This window comes from Dendropsophus ebraccatus, chromosome 5 (assembly GCF_027789765.1).
Source record: "Dendropsophus ebraccatus isolate aDenEbr1 chromosome 5, aDenEbr1.pat, whole genome shotgun sequence".
In the NCBI taxonomy this organism is placed as follows: domain Eukaryota; kingdom Metazoa; phylum Chordata; class Amphibia; order Anura; family Hylidae; genus Dendropsophus; species Dendropsophus ebraccatus.
The window spans coordinates 8150605-8176088 of record NC_091458.1 but is presented as its reverse complement, the minus strand read 5'-3'; the positions used below and the strand labels follow the sequence as shown (position 1 = coordinate 8176088).

The window sequence follows — 25484 nt, the reverse complement described above, 5'->3', positions numbered from 1 at the left end:
GTGATAGAGAGGGGTCACACATAGTGATATAGAGAGGGGTCACACATAGTGATATAGAGAGGGGTCACACTTAGTGATATATAGGGGTCACACATAGTGATATATAGGGGTCACACATAGTGATATAGAGAGGGGTCACACATAGTGATATAGATGGGTCACACAGTGATATAGAGGGGTCACACATAGTGATATAGAGGGGGGTCACACATAGTGATATAGAGGGGGGTCACACATAGTGATATAGAGGGGGGTCACACATAGTGATATAGAGAGGGGTCACACATAGTGATATAGAGGGGTCAAACATAGTGATATAGAGAGGTCACACATAGTGATATAGAGAGGGGTCACACATAGTGATATAGAGAGGGGTCACACATAGTGATATAGAGGGGTCACACATAGTGATATAGAGAGGGGTCACACATAGTGATATAGAGAGGGGTCACACATAGTGATATAGAGAGGGGTCACACATAGTGATAGAGAGGGGTCACACATAGTGATAGAGAGGGGTCACACACATAGTGATATAGAGAGGGGTCACACATAGTGATATAGAGGTCACACATAGTGATATAGAGAGGTCACACACAGTGATATAGAGAGGGGTCACACATAGTGATATAGAGAGGGGTCACACATAGTGATATAGAGGGGTCACACATAGTGATATTGAGGGGTCACACATAGTGATAAAGAGGGGTCACACATAGTGATAGAGAGGGGTCACACATAGTGATATAGAGGGGACACATAGTGATATAGAGGTCACACATAGTGATAGAGAGGGGTCACACATAGTAATATAGAGAGTTCACACATAGTGATATAGAGAGGGGTCACACATAGTGATATAGAGAGGGGTCACACATAGTGATATAGAGAGGTCACACATAGTGATATAGAGAGGTCACACATAGTGATATAGAGAGGGGTCACACATAGTGATATAGAGAGGGGTCACACATAGTGATATAGAGAGGTCACACATAGTGATATAGAGAGGTCACACATAGTGATATAGAGGGGTCACACATAGTGATATAGAGAGAGGTCACACATAGCGATATAGAGGGGTCACACATAGTGATATAGAGGGGTCACACATAGTGAGATAGAGGGGTCACACATAGTGATATAGAGGGGTCACACATAGTGATATAGAGGTCACACATAGTGATAGAGAGGGGTCACACATAGTGATATAGAGGTCACACATAGTGATATAGAGGGGGGTCACACATAGTAATAGCGCACACACACACAGCCTGCTGCAGCCATAACACACGCACACACACACACACACACACACACACACACACAGCTGCAGCCATAGAACACTGAAGAAAAACACTCAATCTTCTCCCAGAAAGAAAACACCACAGGACAGAGGTTACTGCTACACTACTTATGTCTTCTTCTCCTCTATATTACACAGGATATCTTCATATTACACTGCTGCTCATATACAGTCATCCAGCATCCAGGAAGAGAACAGCACAGATCTCCCCCCACACAATGGACTCTTCCAGCTCAGAAACAAACTGCCAAATAGTGACCGACTACTTTTCCCCGACCCCCCTTATGTAATAGGGTCAGTCTCCTATTACTGATATATTCCCCGACCACCCTTATGTAATAGGGCCAGTGTCCTATTACTGATATATCCCATGACCACCCTTGTGTAATAGGGCCAGTCTCCTATTACTGATATATTCCCCGACCACCCTTACGTAATAGTGCCAGTGCTGTATTACTGATATATTCCCAACCCCCCTTATGTAATAGGGCCAGTGTCCTATTACTGATATATTCCCCGACCACCCTTATGTAATAGGGTCAGTGTCCTATTACTGATATATTCCCCGACCACCCTTATGTAATAGGGCCAGTGTCCTATTACTGATATATCCCCCGACCACCCTTGTGTAATAGGGCCAGTGTCCTATTACTGATATATTCCCCGACCACCCTTATGTAATAGGGCCAGTGTCCTATTACTGATATATTCCCCGACCACCCTTATGTAATAGGAACAGTGTCCTATTACTGATATATTCCCCGACCACCCTTATGTAATAGGGCCAGTGTCCTATTACTGATATATCCCCCGACCACCCTTGTGTAATAGGGCCAGTGTCCTATTACTGATATATCCCCCGACCACCCTTATTTAATAGGGCCAGTGTCCTATTACTGATATATCCCCCGACCACCCTTGTGTAATAGGGCCATTGTCCTATTACTGATATATTCCCCAACCCCCCTTATGTAATAGGGCCAGAGAGAGGTCACACAGTGATATAGAGAGGTCACACATAGTGATATAAGGAGGGGTCACACATAGTGATATAGCGAGGGGTCACACATAGTGATATAGAGAGGGGTCACACAAAGTGATATAGAGGGGTCACACATAGTGATATAGAGAGGGGTCACACATAGTGATATAGAGGGGTCACACATAGTGATATAGAGGGGTCACACATAGTGATATAGAGAGGTCACACATAGTGATATAGAGGGGTCACACATAGTGATATACAGGTGGTCACACATAGTGATATAGAGGGGTCACACATAGTGATATAGAGAGGGGTCACACATAGTGATATAGAGGGGTCACACATAGTGATATAGAGGGGTCACACAGTGATATAGAGAGGGGTCACACATAGTGATATAGAGAGGGATCACACATAGTGATATAGAGAGGGATCACACATAGTGATATAGAGGGGTCACACCTAGTGATATAGAGAGGGGGCCACACATAATGATATAGAGAGGGTTCACACATAGCAATATTGAGGTCACATAGTGATATAGAAGGTCACTGTGGGGGCACGCAATAGCATGCACACACACAGCCTGCTGCAGCCATAGCACACACACAGCTTGCTGCAGCCATAGCGCACACACGCACACACACACACACACACACACACAGCCTGCTGCAGCCATAGCACACACACACACACACACACAGCTGCAGCCATGGCGCACACACACACAGCCTGCTGCAGCCATAGCGCACACACACACACACATCTGCAGCCATAGCACACACACACACACACACACACACAGCTGCAGCCATGGCACACACACACACAGCCTGCTGCAGCCATAGCACACACACACACACACATCTGCTGCCATAGCACACACACACACAGCTGCAGCCATAGCGCACACACACAGCCTACTGCAGCCATAGCACACACACACACAGCCTGCTGCAGCCATAGCACACGCGCGCACACACACACACACACACAGCCTACTGCAGCCATAACACACGCGCGCACACACACACACACACACACACACACACACACACACACACACAGCTGCAGACATAGAACACGGAAGAAAAACACACAATCCTCTCCCAGAGAGAAAACCCCACACTGAGGACAGAGGTTACAGCAACACTACTTATGTCTTCTCCTCCTCTATATTACACAGGATATCTTCATATTACACTGCTGCTCATATACAGTCATCCAGCATCCAGGAAGAGAACAGCACAGATCTCCCCCCACACAATGGACTCTTCCAGCTCAGAAACAAACTGCCAACTAGTGACCGACACCTTTTCCCCGACCCCCCTTATGTAATAGGGTCAGTCTCCTATTACTGATATATCCCCCGACCACCCTTATGTAATAGGGCCAGTGTCCTATTACTGATATATTCCCCGACCACCCTTATGTAATAGGGCCAGTGTCCTATTACTGATATATTCCCCGACCACCCTTATGTAATAGGGCCAGTGTCCTATTACTGATATATTCCCCAACCCCCCTTATGTAATAGGGCCAGTGTCCTATTACTGATATATTCCCCGACCCCCCTTATGTAATAGGGACAGTGTCCTATTACTGATATATCCCCCGACCCCCTTTATATAAACGGGTCAGTGTCCTATAACTGATATATTCCTCGACCACCCTTATGTAATAGGGCCAGTGTCCTATTACTGATATATTCCCCGACCACCCTTATGTAATAGGGCCAGTGTCCTATTACTGATATATTCCCCGACCACCCTTATGTAATAGGAACAGTGTCCTATTACTGATATATTCCCCGACCACCCTTATGTAATAGGGGCAGTGTCCTATTACTGATATATTCCCCGACCACCCTTATGTAATTGGGACAGTGTCCTATTACTGATATATTCCCCGACCACCCTTATCTAATAGGGCCAGTCTACTATTACTGATATATTCCCCGACCACCCTTATGTAATAGGGCCAGTGTCCTATTAGAATGTTGCTTATAATATATATTCATGAGCAAAACTTTGTAGAATTCATATCAAAATTCAATTCTACATTTTTTAAAGATTTTTTTAAAGTCGGAGTCGTTACATTTTTTTCCGACTCCAGCCAAAACTAGCTCCGACTCCGACTCCACATCCCTGGTAGTAGATGGAGTTGGAGGGATGAAGTGGGGAGGGGAATCCTGTATATTACAGTAACCCAGTATACCGGGGTGGGGGGTGGAGGTGGTTCTGTATGGGATTCCCCTTCCCCCTCCATGTATACTGGATACATGTATACTTAGTAGTAGATGGAGTTTGGGGTTAGCCCCATCATCCCCCCCCAACTCCATCTACTGCCAAACCCATCATTCCCCCCAACTCCACCTATTACTAGCCCCATCACCCCCCAACTCCATCTACTACTAACCCCATCATCCCCCCAACTCCATCTACTACTAACCCCATTATCCCCCCAACTCCATCTACTACTAACCCCATCATCCCCCCAACTCCATCTACTACTAACCCCATCACCCCCAAACTCCACCTACTGCTAACCCCATCATCCCCCCAACTCCATCTACTACTAACCCCATCATCCCCCCAAACTCCATTATTATGTTTACTCTGTGGTGAAATAAAGTTACTCTTTTTATATGATGAGATTGCTTCCTATCACAGCGCTGTGTGAGTGTTTTTCTCCCTGCTGTATGGAAGTCTATAGAGGTAAAGCCAGAGCCGATCTATACTGGATAATCGTTTATCAACTATTCTTAAACAGCTGCCACCCCTGTCCATGTCAGGAACTACCCAGAGCAGCAGTAAATCCCCATCAGACTGGGGAGCATACACCACTTCCTGCAGGGCATACAGCAGCTGATAAGTACGGAAATACTGAAGATTTTTAAATAGTAGTAATATACAAATCGGTATAATTTTCGGACAGCAGCTGATTAAAACAAAAAAATCTCCAGAGTGCCCTTTCTAAGTCACTCAGATGCTGAAAGTGAAAGTATCTAGAACAGGGGTCCTCAACTGGCGGACCGCGGTCCAAACCCGGACCGCGGCGGCCAGCTGTCCGGACCCCGGCTGCGGCGCTGCTCCCTGTACAGAAAGTATCTATGAGCGCTCGTACCGAGCGGCAGCAGCGGCACTGACAGAGGGGAAGCCATTGGCTCCCTCCCTGTCAGTCACCTCTCACTGGCCGCAGCGGTCACAAGAGGCCGCGCTCCCTCTCTGGTGTCGGCGCTGAGTGACGTTCCTGCGCCGGCGGCCTCTAGTGACCGCTGCAGTGCGGCCACAGGAGGAAGAGAAGAGGACGCGCAGGACTTAGGTGAGTATAAGTGGTTTGTTTTTTTTATACTATATGGGAGGGGGAGAGCGCACAGGGGGGCTATATACAGGGGAGGGAGCACAGAGGGGCTATATACAGGGGGGGAGAGCACAGGGGGGGCTATATACAGGGGGAGAGAGCACAGGGGGGCTATATACAGGGGGAGAGAGCACAGGGGGGCTATATACAGGGGGAGAGAGCACAGGGGGGCTATATACAGGGGGAGAGAACACGGGGGCTATATACAGGGGGAGAGAGCACAGGGGGGCTATATACAGGGGGAGAGAGCACAGGGGGGCTATATACAGGGGGAGAGAGCACAGGGGGGCTATATACAGGGGGAGAGAGCACAGGGGGGCTATATACAGGGGGGGCTATATACAGGGGGAGAGAGCACAGGGGGGCTATATACAGGGGGAGAGAGCACAGGGGGGCTATATACAGAGGAGGGAGCACAGGGGGGCTATATACAGGGGGAGGGAGCACAGGGGGGCTATATACAGGGGGAGAGAGCACAGGGGGGCTATATACAGGGGGAGAGAGCACAGGGGGGCTATATACAGGGGAGAGAGCACAGGGGGCTATATACAGGGGGAGAGAGCACAGGGGGGCTATATACAGGGGGAGAGAGCACAGGGGGCTATATACAGGGGAGAGAGCACAGGGGGGCTATATACAGGGGAGAGAGCACAGGGGGGCTATATACAGGGGAGAGAGCACAGGTGGGGCTATATACAGGGGGAGAGAGCACAGGGGGCTATATACAGGGGGAGAGAGCACAGGGGGAGAAAGCACAGGTGGGGCTATATACAGGGGGAGAGAGCACAGGTGGGGCTGTATACAGGGGGAGAGAGCACAGGGAGGGCTATATACAGGGGGAGAGAGCACAGGTGGGGCTATATACAGGGGCAGAGCGCACAGGTGGGACTATATACAGGGGGAGAGAGCACAGGGGGGGGGTATATACAGGGGGAGAGAGCACAGGGGGAGAAAGCACATGTGGGGCTATATACAGGGGGAGAGAGCACAGGGGGGCTATATACAGGGGGAGACAGTACAGGGGGGCTATATACAGGGGGATAAAGCACAGGTGGGGCTATATACAGGGGGAGAGAGCAAAGGGGGGCTATATACAGGGGGAGAGAGCACGGGGGGGGGGCTATATACAGGGGGAGAGAGCACAGGGTCAGAAAGCACAGGTGGGGCTATATACAGGGGGAAGAGAGCACAGGAGGGCTATATACTGGGAGAGAGCACAGGGGGGCTATATACTGGGAGAGAGCACAGGGGGCTATATACAGGGGGAGAGAGCACAGGGGGGCTATATACAGGGGGAGAGAGCACAGGGGGGCTATATACAGAGGAGGGAGCACAGGGGGGCTATATACAGGGGGAGGGAGCACAGGGGGGCTATATACAGGGGGAGAGAGCACAGGGGGGCTATATACAGGGGGAGAGAGCACAGGGGGGCTATATACAGGGGGAGAGAGCACAGGGGGGCTATATACAGGGGGAGAGAGCACAGGGGGCTATATACAAGGGGAGAGAGCACAGGGGGAGAAAGCACAGGTGGGGCTATATACAGGGGGAGAGAGCACAGGGGGGCTATATACAGGGGAGAGAGCACAGGGGGGCTATATACAGGGGAGAGAACACAGGGGGGCTATATACAGGGGAGAGAGCACAGGTGGGGCTATATACAGGGGGAGAGAGCACAGGGGGAGAAAGCACAGGTGGGGCTATATACAGGGGGAGAGAGCACAGGTGGGGCTGTATACAGGGGGAGAGAGCACAGGGAGGGCTATATACAGGGGGAGAGAGCACAGGTGGGGCTATATACAGGGGCAGAGAGCACAGGTGGGGCTATATACAGGGGGAGAGAGCACAGGGAGGGCTATATACAGGGGGAGAGAGCACAGGTGGGGCTATATACAGGGGAAGAGAGCACAGGGGGGGGTATATACAGGGGGAGAGAGCACAGGTGGGGCTATATACAGGGGGAGAGAGCACAGGGGGAGAAAGCACATGTGGGGCTATATACAGGGGGAGAGAGCACAGGGGGGCTATATACAGGGGGAGACAGTACAGGGAGGCTATATACAGGGGGATAAAGCACAGGTGGGGCTATATACAGGGGGAGAGAGCAAAGGGAGCTATATACTGGGAGAGAGCACAGGGGAGCTATATACTGGGAGAGAGCACAGGGGGGCTATATACTGGGAGAGAGCACAGGGGGGCTATATACTACAGGGGGAGAGTGCACAGGGGGCTATATACTACAGGGGGAGAGCGTACAGGTGGGCTATATACTACAGGGGGAGAGCACACAGGGGGGGCTATATACTACAGGGGGAGAGCACACAGGGGAGCTATATACTACTAAGGCAGTCACCCCCTGTGTACCTAATTTTAAAGGGCTGTGAGAGAGAAAATGATAGTTTTCCCACTAATAAGCAGCAATTCTGTATGTAAATAGTTCAACAATGTTTGTGTAAAGCAACAAAACAAAACAAAACAAAATCCTACTGATGTTCAGCTCGGACCTTCACCTGACAAAAGACCCCGGTAAGTGGACCTTCACTAAAAGTTGTTGAGTACCCCTGATCTAGAAGCTCTGCCATTTTCCCCCTCATTTGTTCTTTTCTTGTATTTCTTCACGCTACACAAATTTGAGTGAGACCCTTTTCTCTCTTATATGCTGAATATATATATATATTTAGGGTCATGTTTTTATAGTGGAGGGTATTACACTGATCAGTGAGCACAGGGGGGCTATATACAAGGGAGAGAGCACAGGTGGGTCTATATACAGGGGGAGAGAGCACAGGGGGGCTATATACAGGGGAGAGAGCACAGGGGGAGAAAGCACAGGTGGGGCTATATACAGGGGGAGAGAGCACAGGTGGGGCTGTATACAGGGGGAGAGAGCACAGGGAGGGCTATATACAGGGGGAGAGAGCACAGGTGGGGCTATATACAGGGGCAGAGAGCACAGGTGGGACTATATACAGGGGGAGAGAGCACAGGTGGGGCTATATACAGGGGAAGAGAGCACAGGGGGGGGTATATACAGGGGGGGAGAGCACAGGTGGGGCTATATACAGGGGGAGAGAGCACAGGGGGAGAAAGCACATGTGGGGCTATATACAGGGGGAGAGAGCACAGGGGGGCTATATACAGGGGGAGACAGTACAAGGGGGCTATATACAGGGGGATAAAGCACAGGTGGGGCTAAATACAGGGGGAGAGAGCAAAGGGGGGCTATATACAGGGGGAGAGAGCACGGGGGGGCTATATACAGGGGGAGAGAGCACAGGGGCAGAAAGCACAGGTGGGGCTATATACAGGGGGGAGAGAGCACAGGGGGGCTATATACTGGGAGAGAGCACAGGGGGGCTATATACTGGGAGAGAGCACAGGGGGGCTATATACTGGGAGAGAGCACAGGGGGCTATATACAGGGGGAGAGAGCACAGGGGGGCTATATACTGGGAGAGAGCACAGGGGGGCTATATACTGGGAGAGAGCACAGGGGGCTATATACTAGGAGAGAGCACAGGGGGGGGGGCTATATACTGGGAGAGAGCACAGGGGAGCTATATACTGGGAGAGAGCACAGGGGGGCTATATACTGGGAGAGAGCACAGGGGGGCTATATACTACAGGGGGAGAGTGCACAGGGGCTATATACTACAGGGGGAGAGCGTACAGGTGGGCTATATACTACAGGGGGAGAGCACACAGGGGAGCTAAATACTACTAAGGCAGTCACCCCCTGTGTACCTAATTTTAAAGGGCTGTGAGAGAGAAAATGATAGTTTTCCCACTAATAAGCAGCAATTCTGTATGTAAATAGTTCAACAATGTTTGTGTAAAGCAACAAAACAAAACAAAACAAAATCCTACTGATGTTCAGCTCGGACCTTCACCTGACAAAAGACCCCGGTAAGTGGACCTTCACTAATAGTTGTTGAGTACCCCTGCTCTACTATGTTACCTATCCCCAACTACACCTTCTGACACCAACCCGCCGTCTCCCGGCAACATCACTATGACTGCGTTCGCGGACAACATCCTCCTTGTAATTAAAAACCCCCAATCCGCACTATCCCCTTTACTGGACGACCTCCAGGCTCTGGGTAAACTCTCAGGCTATATAATTAACCTAGACAAATTGGAGGCTTTGTTGCTTCGAGGCCCTCCACGCCCACGCTGGACTTACGCATACCCTTTTCATTGGCGCTCCTCTGAGGTTACATATCGGGGCATTACCTTACTGAAACAAATCTCCCTTCTCTATAAAACTAATATTAGGCCCTATATTTCCTTCCTAGAAGACACTGTGTCAAACTGGCGTAACTTACCGCTATCCTACGTGGGCAGAGCATACCTCCTGAAAATGGTGGAGTTCCCTCGTCTCCTTTATATCCTCCACTCCCTCCCCATTTATTTGCGCCCCAAAGACGAAAACAAAATCAATTCCCTATTCCGCTCCTTTATTTGGAGGGGCGGCAGATCCAGGATCCCATTCCATCTCCTAAAACAACCCAAATTTAATGGGGGGGCTGAACTTTCCGGAAGTCCGGGCATACAATATAGCGACTCTCATGCGTGTGGCGATGGACTGGCTGTATCACACCTTTCACTTCACCGATCCTAAACGAGACCAACAATTCCTTCCGCCCCTTTCCCTGGCCAACCTCGTTCATCAGCCCTTTTGAAACATCCCTGAAACCTGTAGATTAAATCCTCTGTTGATGGCAACATGGCGGGCATGGCAAAAAATGAGGCGGGCCAAGTGCCTACACCCATATTATTCGCCATTCCTCACCCTCATACATAATCCCGACTTCCAAGATTGCTCACCCCATGGTGAGTTTATCCGTTGGCACAAAGCTGGACTTAGTTACGTGTCACAGTTTTTACACCCTGACACACATGCGGTTCTTTCTTTAGTGGACCTCTCTAAAAAAATTCCCGCACATAAACATACCTTTCTTTTCCTACTTACAGGCACATAGCTATGTCTCCAAGGTGCTGGCAGCAATACATCCACTGGAATGGTCCTTAGAAATCAAAAAAGCTCTTAGACACCCTCCCAACATGCGGGGTCACGCCTCCTATTACTATAGCTTTATACACTCCCCCTTGGACCTCGCTCAATCTCCGGCTACAATGACCAAATGGTCGCAAGACATTCCGGAAATGACAACCTCTATCCTTCTAAAAGCTCATATAAGAGGCCTTAGATACCTACCCTCTCGCCGGTACCTGGAGATGCAGCTACAACTGCTTCATAGATCATATCTCTCACCGATTAGAGGTTACAAAATGGGTCTCTACCAGTCGGATTCCTGTTTCAGATGTCGTAAGGGAGGGGCGGGCATATACCACTACTTATGGGGGTGTCCTGCCGTCCGCTCTTTCTGGGATCGGGTCACCACATTTGCTACCACACATTTGGTTAACTACATTCCCTCGGGCCCAATATGGGCTATTTTTGGTTATATAGACACACAGGAGTTTCCCTGTTCAGCGGGTGGCAGAAAACTCATATACATGCTCTCTGCTGCGGGCGTGAAAACCATACTGCACACATGGAATCACCCCACTGCCCCCCCATTCCGGTTGTTTCTAGAAAAACTATCTTTCATTATGAAAATGGACTGGGTGGAAGCTTCGCAGAGAAGGGAGACTCATGTGGAAAGATTTTTTGACTGTTGGGAGAGTTACATCGCTTTGCTGCCCACACAGGTGCAGCGCTCTATCAAAGAGTGTTTTTGTATAGCTACGTGGTATCAGAAGAGGATCTTGGCTGAGGACCCACCTATAGATCTGGGGTGAGCCGGAATATCCCAGGCACTTAGATTCGGAGGTCCACATTGGGCTTCCCATGAGAGCTTCAGTTGTTTCATAGTTTTAAATGCACATTGACGATGTTTTGGTTCTTTTGTAATTATCTCTGCTATTGCAGGTATCTCCCTTGCACCAGGTTAGCTTATGACCGAAATGCTATACATTACCTGCTCATTTCATAAGTGAAATTTGTTTGTTTAATGTTTTAATGTTGGAAAATTAATAAAAACATTTAAATACAGAAAATAAATATCATAAAGATGCAATAGGCAGGACAAGCTGCAGTGGCTTACCCATACAGCCAATCATAATCCTGATCCACATCCTGGGCATACAGTGCAGGGGGGCAAACTCAGGCCCTCCAGATGTTAAAAAACTACAATTCCCATCAGGCCTGGACAGACAAAACTTTAGCTGTCCATGCATGATGGGAGTTGTAGTCTTGTAACAGCTGGAGGGCCTGAGTTTGACACCTGTGTATTAGTGGATGTTTGGAGGCAGTAAATGTGATGTGAACCCAGAGAGCCCCCCCCCCCCTCACCTGTACCGTATAACAATCACTTACAGCAACCAATACAAGTACAAGCATTGCAGTATATGTGAGAAGTAATGGAAGGGTTTTTCTACATAAAAAAACAGACCTAATATTTAGGGATAGGTGTGAGATCTGGGGGTCCAGCCACTGGGCCCCTGACTCCTTTTCTTCTTATTTATGGAGTGGTGATTGGCACGTGAGCTGCTGATAATTCATTCTCTATGGATCTGATGGGTATGAGCAAGCAATGTACTTGGCTTTCTCTAGTGGCCCTGTAGACATTGAATAGCGATATGGCGCATGCTGAGCTTTGCTTTTTCTATCCAGACATGATGGGGATTGTAGTTGCCTCAGCTGGAGGGCTGAAGTCTCCCAATCCCTGACTTACACTGTTCAAACTAGATCATGGATGCAGAACACGCAGCAGATGTGGCCCATTCTGTGTGATATATGTGGTGCATCGTGATAGACATGTCAGACACTTTTCTTTACACCTTTATATTATTGTCTCATAAAAGAATTGTAATTTTATCACGTTTTACAGCTATTTACCCATGTCCATCTTTCTAGATAATAATCTGATACCTGGCATTTACACCTGTTTCTGCTATTTGGAGAATTCCAAACTTCTAGTGCATTTGTCTTAGTAAATCTGACTGTTTTCATGTATGTGATATTTGTTGTTTTAGGGGATGTTTTATAACAAAATTGACCCCTTGTTTACCTCTTAATGACACCAATCCACCTACTTAGGGTACTATTACACGGAACGATAATCGGCCGAATCAGGCCATGTAATAAATACAACAATCAGCCGATAATCGCTGTCATCGGCTGATCGCTGTCATCGGCTGGACCTATATTTTTCGGGTGCCGACCGCGCACCACTACGTGTAATAGCGGTGCGCGGCCGGCGACTGACGGTATCCATTACCTATCCACACTCCAGAGCTGCTGCTGCTGCTGCGGTGATTGGCTGAGTGGCCTGTCAGCTGACAGACCACTCTGAAGTTAGAGCGTGCGGGACCTGGGGAGAAGACCGCAGCAGCAGCAGCCCTGGAACGTGGATAGGTAATGTATGTAGTTAAGCAAGGGCTGCAAGGACATCGGTAACGATGTCCCTGCAGCCCTTGTTTAACGATTATCGGGCCGTGTAATAGGTTCAGTAAACGAGCGGCGATCTAGCGTAACCTTTAGCTGTGTGTACGTCTTTAAGACGCATGCACAGCTAGAGGGAATGTCGCATCAGACGCCAGATCACTTCCGGCCGCTGGGGGAGGGCGCCACTGGAAGCTGGTGAGAGGTGAGTAGTTTTTATTTATTTATTTATTTATTTATTTATTTATTTATTTTTGCTATGGGGGACAGAGGCTGGACAAAGGGAGGGGGGCTTTATTACAAAGTGGAGGCTTCATTTCAAAGGGAGTGCTATACTACAGGGGGAGGCTTTATTTCAAGGGGGGGGTGCTATACTACAGGGGGAGGCTAAATTTCAAAGGGGGGGGTGCTATACTACGGGGAGACTTTATTTCAAAGGGGGGGTTCTATACTACAGGGGGGCTTCATTGCAAATGGGGGTGCTATACTACAGGGGGAGGCTAAATTTCAAAGGGGGGGTGCTATACTACAGGGGGCTTTATTACAAAGAGGGGGCTATGCTACAGGGGGGAGCTTTATTACAAAGGGGTGCTATAATACAGGGGGCTTTATTTCAAAGGGAGGCTTTATTACAAAGGGGGTATACTACAGGGGGCTTTATTACAAAGGGGGTTCTATACTATAGGGGGGAGCTTTATTACAAAGGGGGGGCTTTATTACAAAGGGGGGCTATACTACAGGGAGGAGCTTTATTACAAAGAGAGGCTAAACTACAGGGGGCTTTATTACAAAGGGGGGCTATAGTACAGGTGGAGCTATACAGCACAGAGCGGCCTATGTTACAGAGGCTGCCCAGAAGGGGGATAAACTACAGAAGCTTGACTGAGGACCTAAAGACAGGCTGCTTTGAGTGGTATATAGTACATATAGGTGCGCTGGGCCACTCCGCTGAGAGTAGTAGTAGGTGGTAGTACTAGGTAGGACCCGGGTAGCCACTTGCCTGATGTTAGGTCACGGTTTTGGCACGAGGGGAAGCAGCTAACCAGCGGGGACCTGACCATGCGGAGGCAGAGCAATTCTTTGTTGTCCCTAGTCAAGGCCCCAATAACTAGACCAATGCCAGGGTTCAGAAACAACGGTAGTTGTGCCGCGCGTTTATTGCAACAGTGGTAACCAATAGCAACAGTCTCTCTGGATGCAACCAGGATAAAGGCAGACTTGGATATAACAAAGTAATGGGTGATGCTGCTATAGGCTGTGATGATAGCGGTACTTGTAGTAAGGAGACTGAATGATGGGAGTAGTAGTGCTGGAGATATGATACTGGGCGGAATGGAGTTGAAAGGAATACTTGCTGTTGATGATAATGAAGGATGATGAGAGTAATGACTGAAGAACGACACCCAGATCCTTGGTTAGAGATGAGAGACTTGAAGAATCTTGAGAAGGAGAAACAGGTCCCAACTGGTCCGGAGCGCTTCTGGTCAGTGCAGGAGCAGGTACCGCGGGTTTGCGGCCTTGTAGCACAGGAGCAGCAGCAACACACATCCTTCTCCCCTGAAGGTGGAGAGAAGGCTACTGAGGTGGACAGGAAGTGACATAGCATCCCCAGCCGAAACTCGACGGCTATTGGGGTTACTATGGCAGCCAGGGAAAAGTCACGTGACTCACCAAGCCATTGCATCTTCACACAATTAGGCACTGATAACTGAATATACATGAGAAATAAGTGAAACAGCAGACCTGAATACTAAGAGGGATGACATAATATACACAGTTTGCAGTGGGACTATGTTTCCAGAACAGAACTGACTATAATAAAAATGCAGACATAAAATGACCGATAAATACTCTGTTCTGGGACACTGTATAGGCACAGATGGGGCCAGCCTTATTATATGGTCACTGCACCGAGGGGCCTATCACTACATGGGAGCTGCACAGGGAGGCCTAACTACTATAGAGATATACAGTGAGGGGCCAGACTACTATATAGTGGCACAGAAGGGTCTAACTACTATATGGATACAGATGGAACTAACCATTATATGAAGGCACAGATGGGGCAGTATAAATGTAAAGGATAATGATGGGCCATGAGTCAGGAGCCTAAAATGTTTGTCTGGCAGATCCTATGGGGAAAACTTGTGACTGAGAGAAGTCCTCATAATGGCCCAGGCCGGATGGAGAGGAAGAGTCAAAGAGAGCAGCTCTGATTGGAGAAGACGACCCCTGTGAGTCCTTGTAGAGCTGATATCTGCTGCTATATGGTCACTGTATGAGGCGATATTGGTCTTTGTACAGTGGATTTTATTTAGTAGCAGCGGTGGTATTAGTCAGTATGTGGTGGTAATATTTGTTACTTGTACATTGGTACTGTTTGTATTATTTGTCTCTGAAGAAAACAGTATAGTACCGTGTTAGCCAGAAAAATCCATTAACCTATATCATTACTATACGTATCACTGTCACACTGACCAAATCCTGTATACCGAGACCAATATTACTAATAATACCTGTATGCAAGGGGCAACTATTACCGCCACACCTGCCATTACCCCCATACTGATACTGACCAAATCCTGTATACTGAGACCAATATTACTAATAATACCTGTATACAAGGGGCAACTATTACCGCCACACCCTGACACCTGCCATTACCCCCATACTGATACTGACCAAATCCAGTATACTAGGATGAATAATACATATGGTGGTAAATACTTTTGATCAAACTATTTTAGGAGTTAAACCTTTACTGGCCTATACTTATAGGGTGCCAATACTTTTGTCCACCCCCTTTTTTGTGTTTGGTGTGGAATTAAATCCAATTAGGTTTTTTGACAATTCTTTTTGTGGTTTTCCATTGAAGACAAATTAAATGTCTGGAAGAAATTGAGTATTATCTGACAGAATTGCAGGGGTGCCAATACTTTTGGCCAGCACTGTATATGTAATTTGTATCTGATATTGAATAAAAATGGATGTTTTATGGGACGGCTGCATTGCTGGCTTTTTTCCTGAATCGTGTACCACAGACCTGGTGAGTCCCTGGGCGTCAGCCGCACCTCCCTATTCCACATAATATGCATAGGAGATGGCTCACATGTAGTAACAAGGCATGATTATGGTAGTAGTGGTTTTTTTTTTCTTATTCCTGTAGGCATATTATGTTTGGGAGATAATCATGGAGGCTTTTAAAGATTGTAAAACACTTTAAGGGGTCTGCCACACCCTTTACATTCCAGGATACTATCTTATACCCCATACAGCTACATTCATCTGTATTGCAGCTTCAGAAAGAAGAAGAAGCCCAAGGCCTCAAAAAAGGAAGAACAAGCCAGCATGAAGAGACAGAGGACGACCAAACAAGAAAAGAAGCCGTATCGCTGTCCTCATAAAAGTGAGTAGAGCCATCATAAATTGGGCATATTGAATACCAGCATCACGTAAGCGTCTCTTCACCGCTACAAAAAAACAACAACAATTTGACCAGTATGGGTCTTAGAGAAGACCCTACAGGAGATACACGAGTGGGGAGCCTATAGCCCCTATTACACGGGGTGATATTGAGGAGCAAACGAGCGCTGTCAGTGCTCACGTCAGTATTACACACGTCAGCATCATGCGTGAGAGGGCTGGAGAGGCCGCAGGGAGCTGCCCGGGTGATCGCTAGATCGTCCAGGAGCCCATAGCAGATAGCAGCGGTAAAGGTAACTAGTAGCCACTCATAGATAAACTGGATGCAATCTCTACCTTCACAACCATCAGCAAAACCTGTCAACTTTATATTAACCCTCCGTGCCCTGTCTTCTATTTCTGTAATCTTCCTCTGATTCTGTAGCTATTGTTCTTATCTCTTTTACTTCTTTAGATAACTTCTCGTACCAATCTTCCACTCTTTGTTCCACCTCCTGTGTCCTTTCACTTATTTTGCTTCCATCATTACATATAAGAGAAACTTATTCTTTTATATTGCCCATTGGTTAGGTATAGTTGAGACCACTTGATCTAATTTGTGAACCGTACACAATATTGTTGATGTTACATTAGAGTTTTCCTCCATACTGCTCACTTCCTCCCTAACTGGAATCCTCCCTCCTCTTCAGACTCCGCCCCTGCTATGTTATCTTTCTCACTTTCCTGGAAACTTAGAGGGTCATGTGACCGAACGTGAGCACGTAACATCTGCACCCCCCCACCACTTCCACAGCCAAGCTGGATCAGCACCGGAGACCCAAGTAGCTGGAAGTCTGTGATTCTTGTGGAGGTCCCTGCAGTAGCCCGGGGAGCAGAGTCGGCTGCTGGAGACAAGCAGACAGACTTGGGAAGGTTTTGCAGACAGCTGGGACCACTGAGGACACAGAGGGTGAGATATCTCCGTTAGACGGACACGTCCAGTTTTACTTTCACTTTCCATTAGATCTGCCTGTCCTGATACATGAGTGTTATTGGCCTGCTGCTGAAGGTGATAACCAGAAGGTGGCAGTAGTGGACAGGGTCAGGGCCGGCCTTAGGGTAAATGGTGCCCTGTGTGAAAACTTTTTTCGGCGATAGGAGATAGATAGATAGATAGATAATAGATAGGAGATAGATACTGTAGATGATAGATAGATAGATAGATAGATAGATAGATAGATAGATAGATAGATAGGAGATATATACTGTAGATTATAGATAGATAGATAGATAGATAGGAGATAGATAGATAATAGATAGGAGATAGATACTGTAGATGATAGATAGGAGATAGATAGATAGATTAATAGATAGATAATAGATAGGAGATAGATACTGTAGATGATAGATAGGAGATAGAAGATAGATAGATAGGAGATAGATAGGTAGATGGATAGATAGATTAATAGATAAATAGATAGGAGATAGATGATATATAGATAGATAGGAGATAGATAGGAGATAGATAGGTAGATGGATAGATAGATTAATAGATAGGAGATACCACACCTAAACACAACATAATAATAATAAAAACACATGTACACATATGACTTAGTAGAATATTGGGGCTGGATAACCAGGTGATCAGAGGGGGTGAGGCTGCAGTCAGAGGAGATGAGGTGATCCCCTGCTGGTGACCTGGGCTGCTTATCTTGCCAGTCTGCAGCAGCTGGTATCTCTGGGGGTATATTCTGCTGTAGGCTGCTGGCACAGTGAGTTTACACACTGCAGGGCTGACATAGGGGATGTGGTGGCTGCTACATTCAGTGTAGCAGGTCATTACCTGATCCATTGTCCCAAAAATAAGTTTCTGTGTTCTGCTTACCTTGGGGACACTGCTCAGCAATATACAGGGGCAGCCAGAGAGCAGGGGGTCTAGGGAACTGGCAGGGTGATTCTGAGGAGCAGCCTGTATATTGCCTGTCCGATTTATGTACAGTCTGCACAGGCACTGAAACTGCTTGGTAGCAGTAATACACATAACTACAGTACAGGCACTGAGAAGCTGCAGGATGATGTGTATTACTGCCTGTGCCTGTGCAGACTGTACATAGATCGGACAGGCAAATCATTAGACAGTGTCACAGAGCCCAGGCCCCTGTCCTCACACACTGCAGCCCCTGACACTGGCCCTGTTACACAGACAGAGAGCTGCACTACCTAACTAGAAATAGAAGTTAGATGTGCTGCCTGGGGAGGAGGGGGCAGGCGGGCGGCCAGAGGGGGGGGGGGGTGCGCTCCTGCAGACACCCAGCACATCTAACTAATCTTTTTAGTCAGGTGTGCAGTGCAGCTCTCTGTCGTCTGTAGCGCCCCCTTGCTGGCCGGGAGTGAGGAGCCCAGGTTGCACACCCCTTAGGCCGGCCCTGCACAGGGTATACCACTGAGACTGGTTAGATCTGAGTGAAAACAGAGAGTAGTCTGTGTATTGGTGCATTTACACGGAATTATTATCGTTTGAATTTTCGCGATAACAATTGCATTTGAGCGATAATCATTCCGTGTAAACATAGCGAACGATCAAGTGACAAACGAGAAATTGTTCATTGTGATCTTTCATCATGTTCTCAAATCATCGTTGGTTGTTCACTAAAATTTAGCAGATCACTTCGTCTAAACAGTCTTTCACCAATTCACCCAATAGAAAACAAAAAGAGAGAAAAGGTGGGGGCGCCTCCTGGTGTAGTATATCAGGAAAGGAATATCCTTATAAGAAAGAGCATGAGTTGCACTCACCTAATAGAGTTGTGCAAGATTATAGGCACAACTCTATGCAGCACATGGGGGGTAAAGAGAAACACCGCAACTCCTGCCGCGGTACGTCAAGGGAGGTGTACAATTCAAGATCATGTATACAGACAAGACTTGAGAAAGGACCCCCTTGATTTGGTGTCCGAAACGCGTTGTGCCTTTAATAAATTTTTATCCTACGGATTAACCACGTCATATTGTGGTTCTCTGAACACCTGCGCCCATACCAAGCCGGGATCCCTCCGGTCCATCAGCCCGCTGCGGTCTGTATATACAATTCACCCAATGTGTGAGATAGGCTTAAGTGATCTTAAAATGATCGCAATAACGATTTTTCAAACAATATATCGTTCCGTCTAAATGCTGATCGTTATTAAGAACACATTGTTACTTCGAAATCGTTAATCGTTCGATTGGGCAAATTATCGCTCTGTGTAAACGTAGCATGTGTGAATACCTGATCCTTGGGTAAAAGAAGATCAGTGGTCGGTGTGTATTCCATCCGCTGGATTACAGACTATTAGTAGTAGTACTAGTGACTGGGGAGTGACGTATAGGAGGAGGTGAACAGATTTAGAACTGCTTAGATTTCCTAACAGGGACCTAGATGAAGCCTTTTGGGATTATTTAAAGTGTTCTTACTCCTCTGCTAATAACTGACTTAGAGTATATCCCATAACTAATCCTGCTGACTAATATATAATCCTGTGTAACTGGTCTGATCTAACATGGCTGCTCCTCTGGTTAGAAAGTGAATAAGGGTCTATTCTACAATTGACTATTTCGATCTATACCTAAGCTTTATTGGAACAAAAGTGTCTTGTTATGGAATTGATTTGACTACATGGATGGTTTAGCTTTAGTAGTTCGTACCTGAAGGAGATTCTGATGAAATATACCGAAGGTAGAAATATTGGTTGTAGATTGAACCCCTTAACTAAAGTTGTGAATGTTCATTTGTGAACTTACCCTGGAGTGGTGTGCTGATCTTTGCTTTGATGGTTTGAACATAGATAGTATATAGATAGTAGAGACGAGTCAAATGATCTTTGCTTTGATGGTTTGAACATACTATGGATAGTGGAGACGAGTCTAATGATCTTTGGGGCCCACCAAAGAACAACCAGTAAGACACAACAGGCTGACCTCCGTTCCGCTCGGAATTCCGTCTGCCTCATGTGATGTGTCACGCGACTCTGCTTTCCCCTAAAAGAATTGACGTGTCAATTTTTTTGAGCGGAGGTGCGTCAGACATTGAGTCAGTGAGGCGGGATTCCGAGCGGAGTCTCTCTATCTATCTCCTTTCTATCTATAGATAAATAGATAGATAGATAGATAGATAGATAGATAGATAGATAGGAGATAAATAGGAGATACCAGAGGGAAGCACGCCCTGTGAAGATAACATTGCAGCTGCCTCACACAAACAGCTTACACAGCACAGAGTTTAGCAGGCCGTGTGGGCAGCTGCAGGGTTATCTCATCTCCTCCACGGGGCCTGACGGGAGGAGAAAGTGCCCCCCCTTCCCTTACTCACACAACACAATAAGTTAAGTTACTCCATCTCTCCTACCGTTGGGTTCTTCATAAGTGCACAGGATTCTCTCTTGTAGAGATCACTGCACATCCTCCTCCTCCTATATGGGGCACGCCTGTTCTCAGGAGACATTGTAAAACTCTTACAGAAATGTGCTAAGATACATCTGTTGAAGTCAAGGTCCCCCCCCCCATATAAATGCCTTGAGGGGTGTAGTGTCCAAAATGGAGTCATCGAACAGTTAGTTTGTTTCAAGTGGTGTGGGAAGAAGGGACAATCGTATTTGTCTGTTCTCCTTGGCCACGAAACACAATGTCAGAAAAGGATCCTAGCTGAGAGGGACTGGAGACGAGTTCCACGGCTTGTGGATCAAAATTGCTCCCAAAACCCAACAGGAACTGCTGCAGGCAGAGAATGAACGTCCTTCCCAACCTGTTAGCAATGAACATTTGGAGTCGTTCACCTCACAAGAGGCCATTGTTCACACAGGCAGATAAAGCTGCGTCTTCAATAGGCGAGAAATCACTGAAGGTGGAGAGTAGCTGACTGGTGGACTGTAATCTGGTCTGACGAATCACGTTTTTTTGTCTTTATTACAATGACAGACGTTTCAGGTTCAAGCCGGAGGTGGGTCACTCATACACCCTATTACATCTCAATCGGCCTGCTAAATTTTGTGCCATCACCTCCTCAGTGGCTTAAACTGGATGCGACGTACATGCAAAACCTTGTGGCCTCACTTCCTAATAGAGTCCAGGTGAATCAAGGCCAGAGGCGCGTTTTGTCCGGTGAGATTATATAGTTAGGAGCTCCGGTCCTTGTTCCCAGTGTATACACTGTATATAGTTATTGTGCTTATGTATTAGGAGCTCCGATCCTTGTTCCCAGTGTGTACACTGTATATAGTTATTGTGCTTATGTATTAGGAGCTCCGGTCCTTGTTCCCAGTGTATACACTGTATATAGTTATTGTGCTTATGTATTAGGAGCTCCGGTCCTTGTTCCCAGTGTGTACACTGTATATAGTTATTGTGCTTATGTATTAGGAGCTCCGGTCCTTGTTCCCAGTGTATACACTGTATATAGTTATTGTGCTTATGTATTAGGAGCTCCGGTCCTTGTTCCCAGTGTGTACACTGTATATAGGTATTGTGCTTATGTATTAGGAGCTCCGGTCCTTGTTCCCACTGTGTACACTGTATATAGTTATTGTGCTTATGTATTAGGAGCTCCGGTCCTTGTTCCCACTGTATACACTGTATATAGTTATTGTGCTTATGTATTAGGAGCTCCGGTCCTTGTTCCCAGTGTGTACACTGTATATAGTTATTGTGCTTATGTATTAGGAGCTCCGGTCCTTGTTCCTAGTGTGTATACTGTATATAGTTATTGTGCTTATGTATTAGGAGCTCCGGTCCTTGTTCCCAGTGTGTACACTGTATATAGTTATTGTGCTTATGTATTAGGAGCTCCGGTCCTTGTTCCCAGTGTGTATACTGTATATAGTTATTGTGCTTATGTATTAGGAGCTTTGGTCCTTGTTCCCAGTGTGTATACTGTATATAGTTATTGTGCTTATGTATTAGGAGCTCCGGTCCTTGTTCCCACTGTGTACACTGTATATAGTGTAGACATGTCACGGGTAAAGTGTGCGAGGGGGTGTACATCTCACCTAGGTTACAGCTTAGTGTGAGATGGTAAATCTGGGAGAGATCGGTTGCTCAGCAGTGATATGCTGCTGAGTCGTTGTTTAATTTTTCCGGGCCGGATTTACTGGAATGGCGGATAGGTTGGTAGTGGGATCTGCCATTCCCTCCCCCTCGATCCAGTGTGGGTTTTGGGATCAGGTGAGCTCTGATCCCAATCAGCCTGAGAAGGCAAAAAGCTCACTCAGTGTACAGGTCCTTGCTCTTAGCCAGGAGGAAACAGCCTGCATGTTGTAGTTGCTGGGAGCAAGGGATACCACTGCTGCTGGGGATTGTCCATACCCTGCGATACTGTTATCGAAGTGCCAGAGAGGTAACCTGTTGTGTTAGTTAGCGCCCAGACGGGCAAGACCTTTTGTTTTGTTTTGGTCTTTAACCCCTTAATGACAGAGACAAATTTTATGAATATGACCAGTGTCACTTTATTCATTAATAACTTCGGGATGCTTTTACCTATCCGGCTGATTCTGAGATTGTTTTCTCGTGACATATTGTACTTTACATTTCTGGTAAATTGAAGTCGATACTCATAACAAATCTTTATGAAAAAAACCCAAATAATGTGAAAAAATGCATTTTTCCAACTTTGAAACTTTTTTGCGTATACAGAAAGTGGTTATACCACATAGATTATATATTAAATAGCATTAGCAACATGTCTACTTTATGTTGGCGGCATTTATTAAACTATCTTTCATATTTTTTTTAGACGATAGGAAGCTTAAAACATTAGCAGCAAATTTTCAGTAAAATTTCAAAATCAGATATTTTTAGGGACCTGTTCAGGTTTAAAGTGTATTTGAGGGGCCTGTATGTTAGAAAGCCCCACGAAGCACCCCATTTCAGAAACTGCACCCCCCAACCTCTGCAAAAGCATATCCAGAAAGTGTTTTAACCCTTTAGGGGAGTCACAGAAATAAAAGCTAAGTGTGTAAGGAATTAGAAAATTTTAATTTTCTGTGCAGAGATTTTATTGTAATCCAATATTTTTCATAATTATAAACCTATTACCAGAGAAATGCACCCCAATAATTATTGTCCCGTGTCTGCAGTTTATAGAAATACCCCATATGTGGCCCTATTGCGCTATTTGACGCAACCACAAGCCTCAGATATAAGGGAGCGCCCAGTGCATTTCAACGCCTCCGTTATATTTGGTCATTTTTGACTGTACCACTTCAGGTTGGCAGAGGCTCTGGGGTGCCAAAACATAAAAAACACCCCTAAAGGGACACCATTTAGAAAACTACACCCCTCAAGGAATGTAACAAGGGGTGCGGTGATCATCTGGACCCCACAGGTGCTTCACAGATTTTCCGAACAATATGGCGTGAAAAAAGAAAAAAAAAATTTTTACACTAAAATGTTGTTCTAGCCTTCAATTTTTCATTTTCTTAAAGGGATAAGAGGCAAAAAAAGACAAAAAATGTGTAGCGCAGTTTCTCCCAAGTACGGAAATACCCCACATGTGGCGATAAAGTGCCAAGGGTGCGCAGGACGAGCCTCCAAAGGGAAGGAGCGCCAATTGGCTTTTGGAAGCTGAATTTCACTGAAAAGGATTTCAAGGGCCATGTCGCATTTACAGAGCCCTCGTGCTGCCAAGACACTGGAAACCCCCCACAAGTGACCCCATTCTGGAAACTACACCCCTCAAGGAATCTAACAAGGGGTTCAGTGAGCATATGGACCCCACTGGTGACGGGCACAAATGTGGAACAATGTGACGTGAAAGGGAAAAATTTCATTTTTTCACTTTCATGGCACAAATGTGCCCGTCATCAAGGGGTCCATATCCTCACTGCACCCCTTGTTAGATTCCCTGAGGGGTGCAGTTTCCATAATGTGGTCACTTGTGGGGGGTTTCCAGTGTTTTGGCAGCACGAGGGCTCTGTAAATGCGACATGGCGTTCATCATCCATTCTAGCTAAATCCAACCTCCAAAATCCAAATGGCGCTCCTTCCCTTGAGAGGCTGGCCCTGCACCCACATGGCGCTTTATGTCCACATGTGGGGTATTTACGGACTCGGGGGAAATTGCTCTACACATTTTGTTTTTTTCCCCCTCTTTTAACCCCTTGTGAAAATGATAAATTCAAGGCTAAACCAACATTATAGTGTAAAAAATGTAATATTTCATTTTCACGCCACATTGTTCCACATTTGTGTTCGTCACCAGTGGGGTCCATATGCTCACTACACCCCTTGTTACATTCCTTGAGGGGTGCAGTTTCCATAATGGGGTCACTTGTGGGGGGTTTCAACTGTCTTGGCAACACAGGGGCCTTTTGAATGCAACATGGCCCCTCGAAATCCATTTCATCCAAATCCAGCCTTCAAAAACCAAATGGCGCTCCTTCCCTTCGGAGGCTTACCCTGCACCCGCATGGCGCTTTATGTCCACATGTGGGGTATTTCCGTACTCAGGGGAAATTGCGCTACACATTAAATGTTTTTTTTTTATCTTTTAACCCCTTGTGAAAATGAAAAAATCATGACAAGATTAATGATTTAGAGTAAAAATTTTACAAAAATTACACTAAATGTTGGTCTAGCCTTGATTTTTTTCCATTTCCACAAGGGGTTAAAAAAGAAAATGAACACAAAACGTGTAGGGTAGTGTCCCCTGAGTACGAAAATACCCCACATGTGGGCATAATGTGCCATATGGGCACAGGGCAAGTCACCAAAGGGACAGAGCGCCATTTAGAGGCTGGAATGGAGGATGGAGGCCATGTCGCAATTACAAAGCTCCTGTGCTGCCAGGACAGTAGAAACCCCCCACAAGTGACCCCATTCTGGAAACTACACCCCATAAGGAATCTAACAAGGGGTGCAGTGAGCATATGGACCCCACTGGTAACAGGCACATATGTAGAACATGTGGCGAGAAAATAAAAAATACAATTTTTTTCATTTTAACG

General features: G+C 46.6%; 1 protein-coding gene across 4 annotated transcripts in view; it reads left to right on the top strand.

Moving 5' to 3' along the window:
• LOC138792246 (NACHT, LRR and PYD domains-containing protein 12-like) overlaps nucleotides 1-25484 on the top strand; it is a 258306-nt gene that overhangs the window by 13081 nt on the left and 219741 nt on the right. For 2 of the 4 annotated variants that reach the window (XM_069969446.1, XM_069969440.1), the window contains exon 3: nucleotides 16401-16510. The exons of 1 other annotated variant lie outside the window; for it this stretch is intronic. In XM_069969446.1, coding sequence (XP_069825547.1) covers nucleotides 16453-16510 — 58 coding nt within the window. In that variant the 5' untranslated portion in view covers nucleotides 16401-16452. Of the gene's footprint in view, nucleotides 1-16400; nucleotides 16511-17216; nucleotides 17477-25484 lie in introns of those variants that run through there. One more of the 4 variants, XM_069969441.1, reaches the window with a different exon arrangement.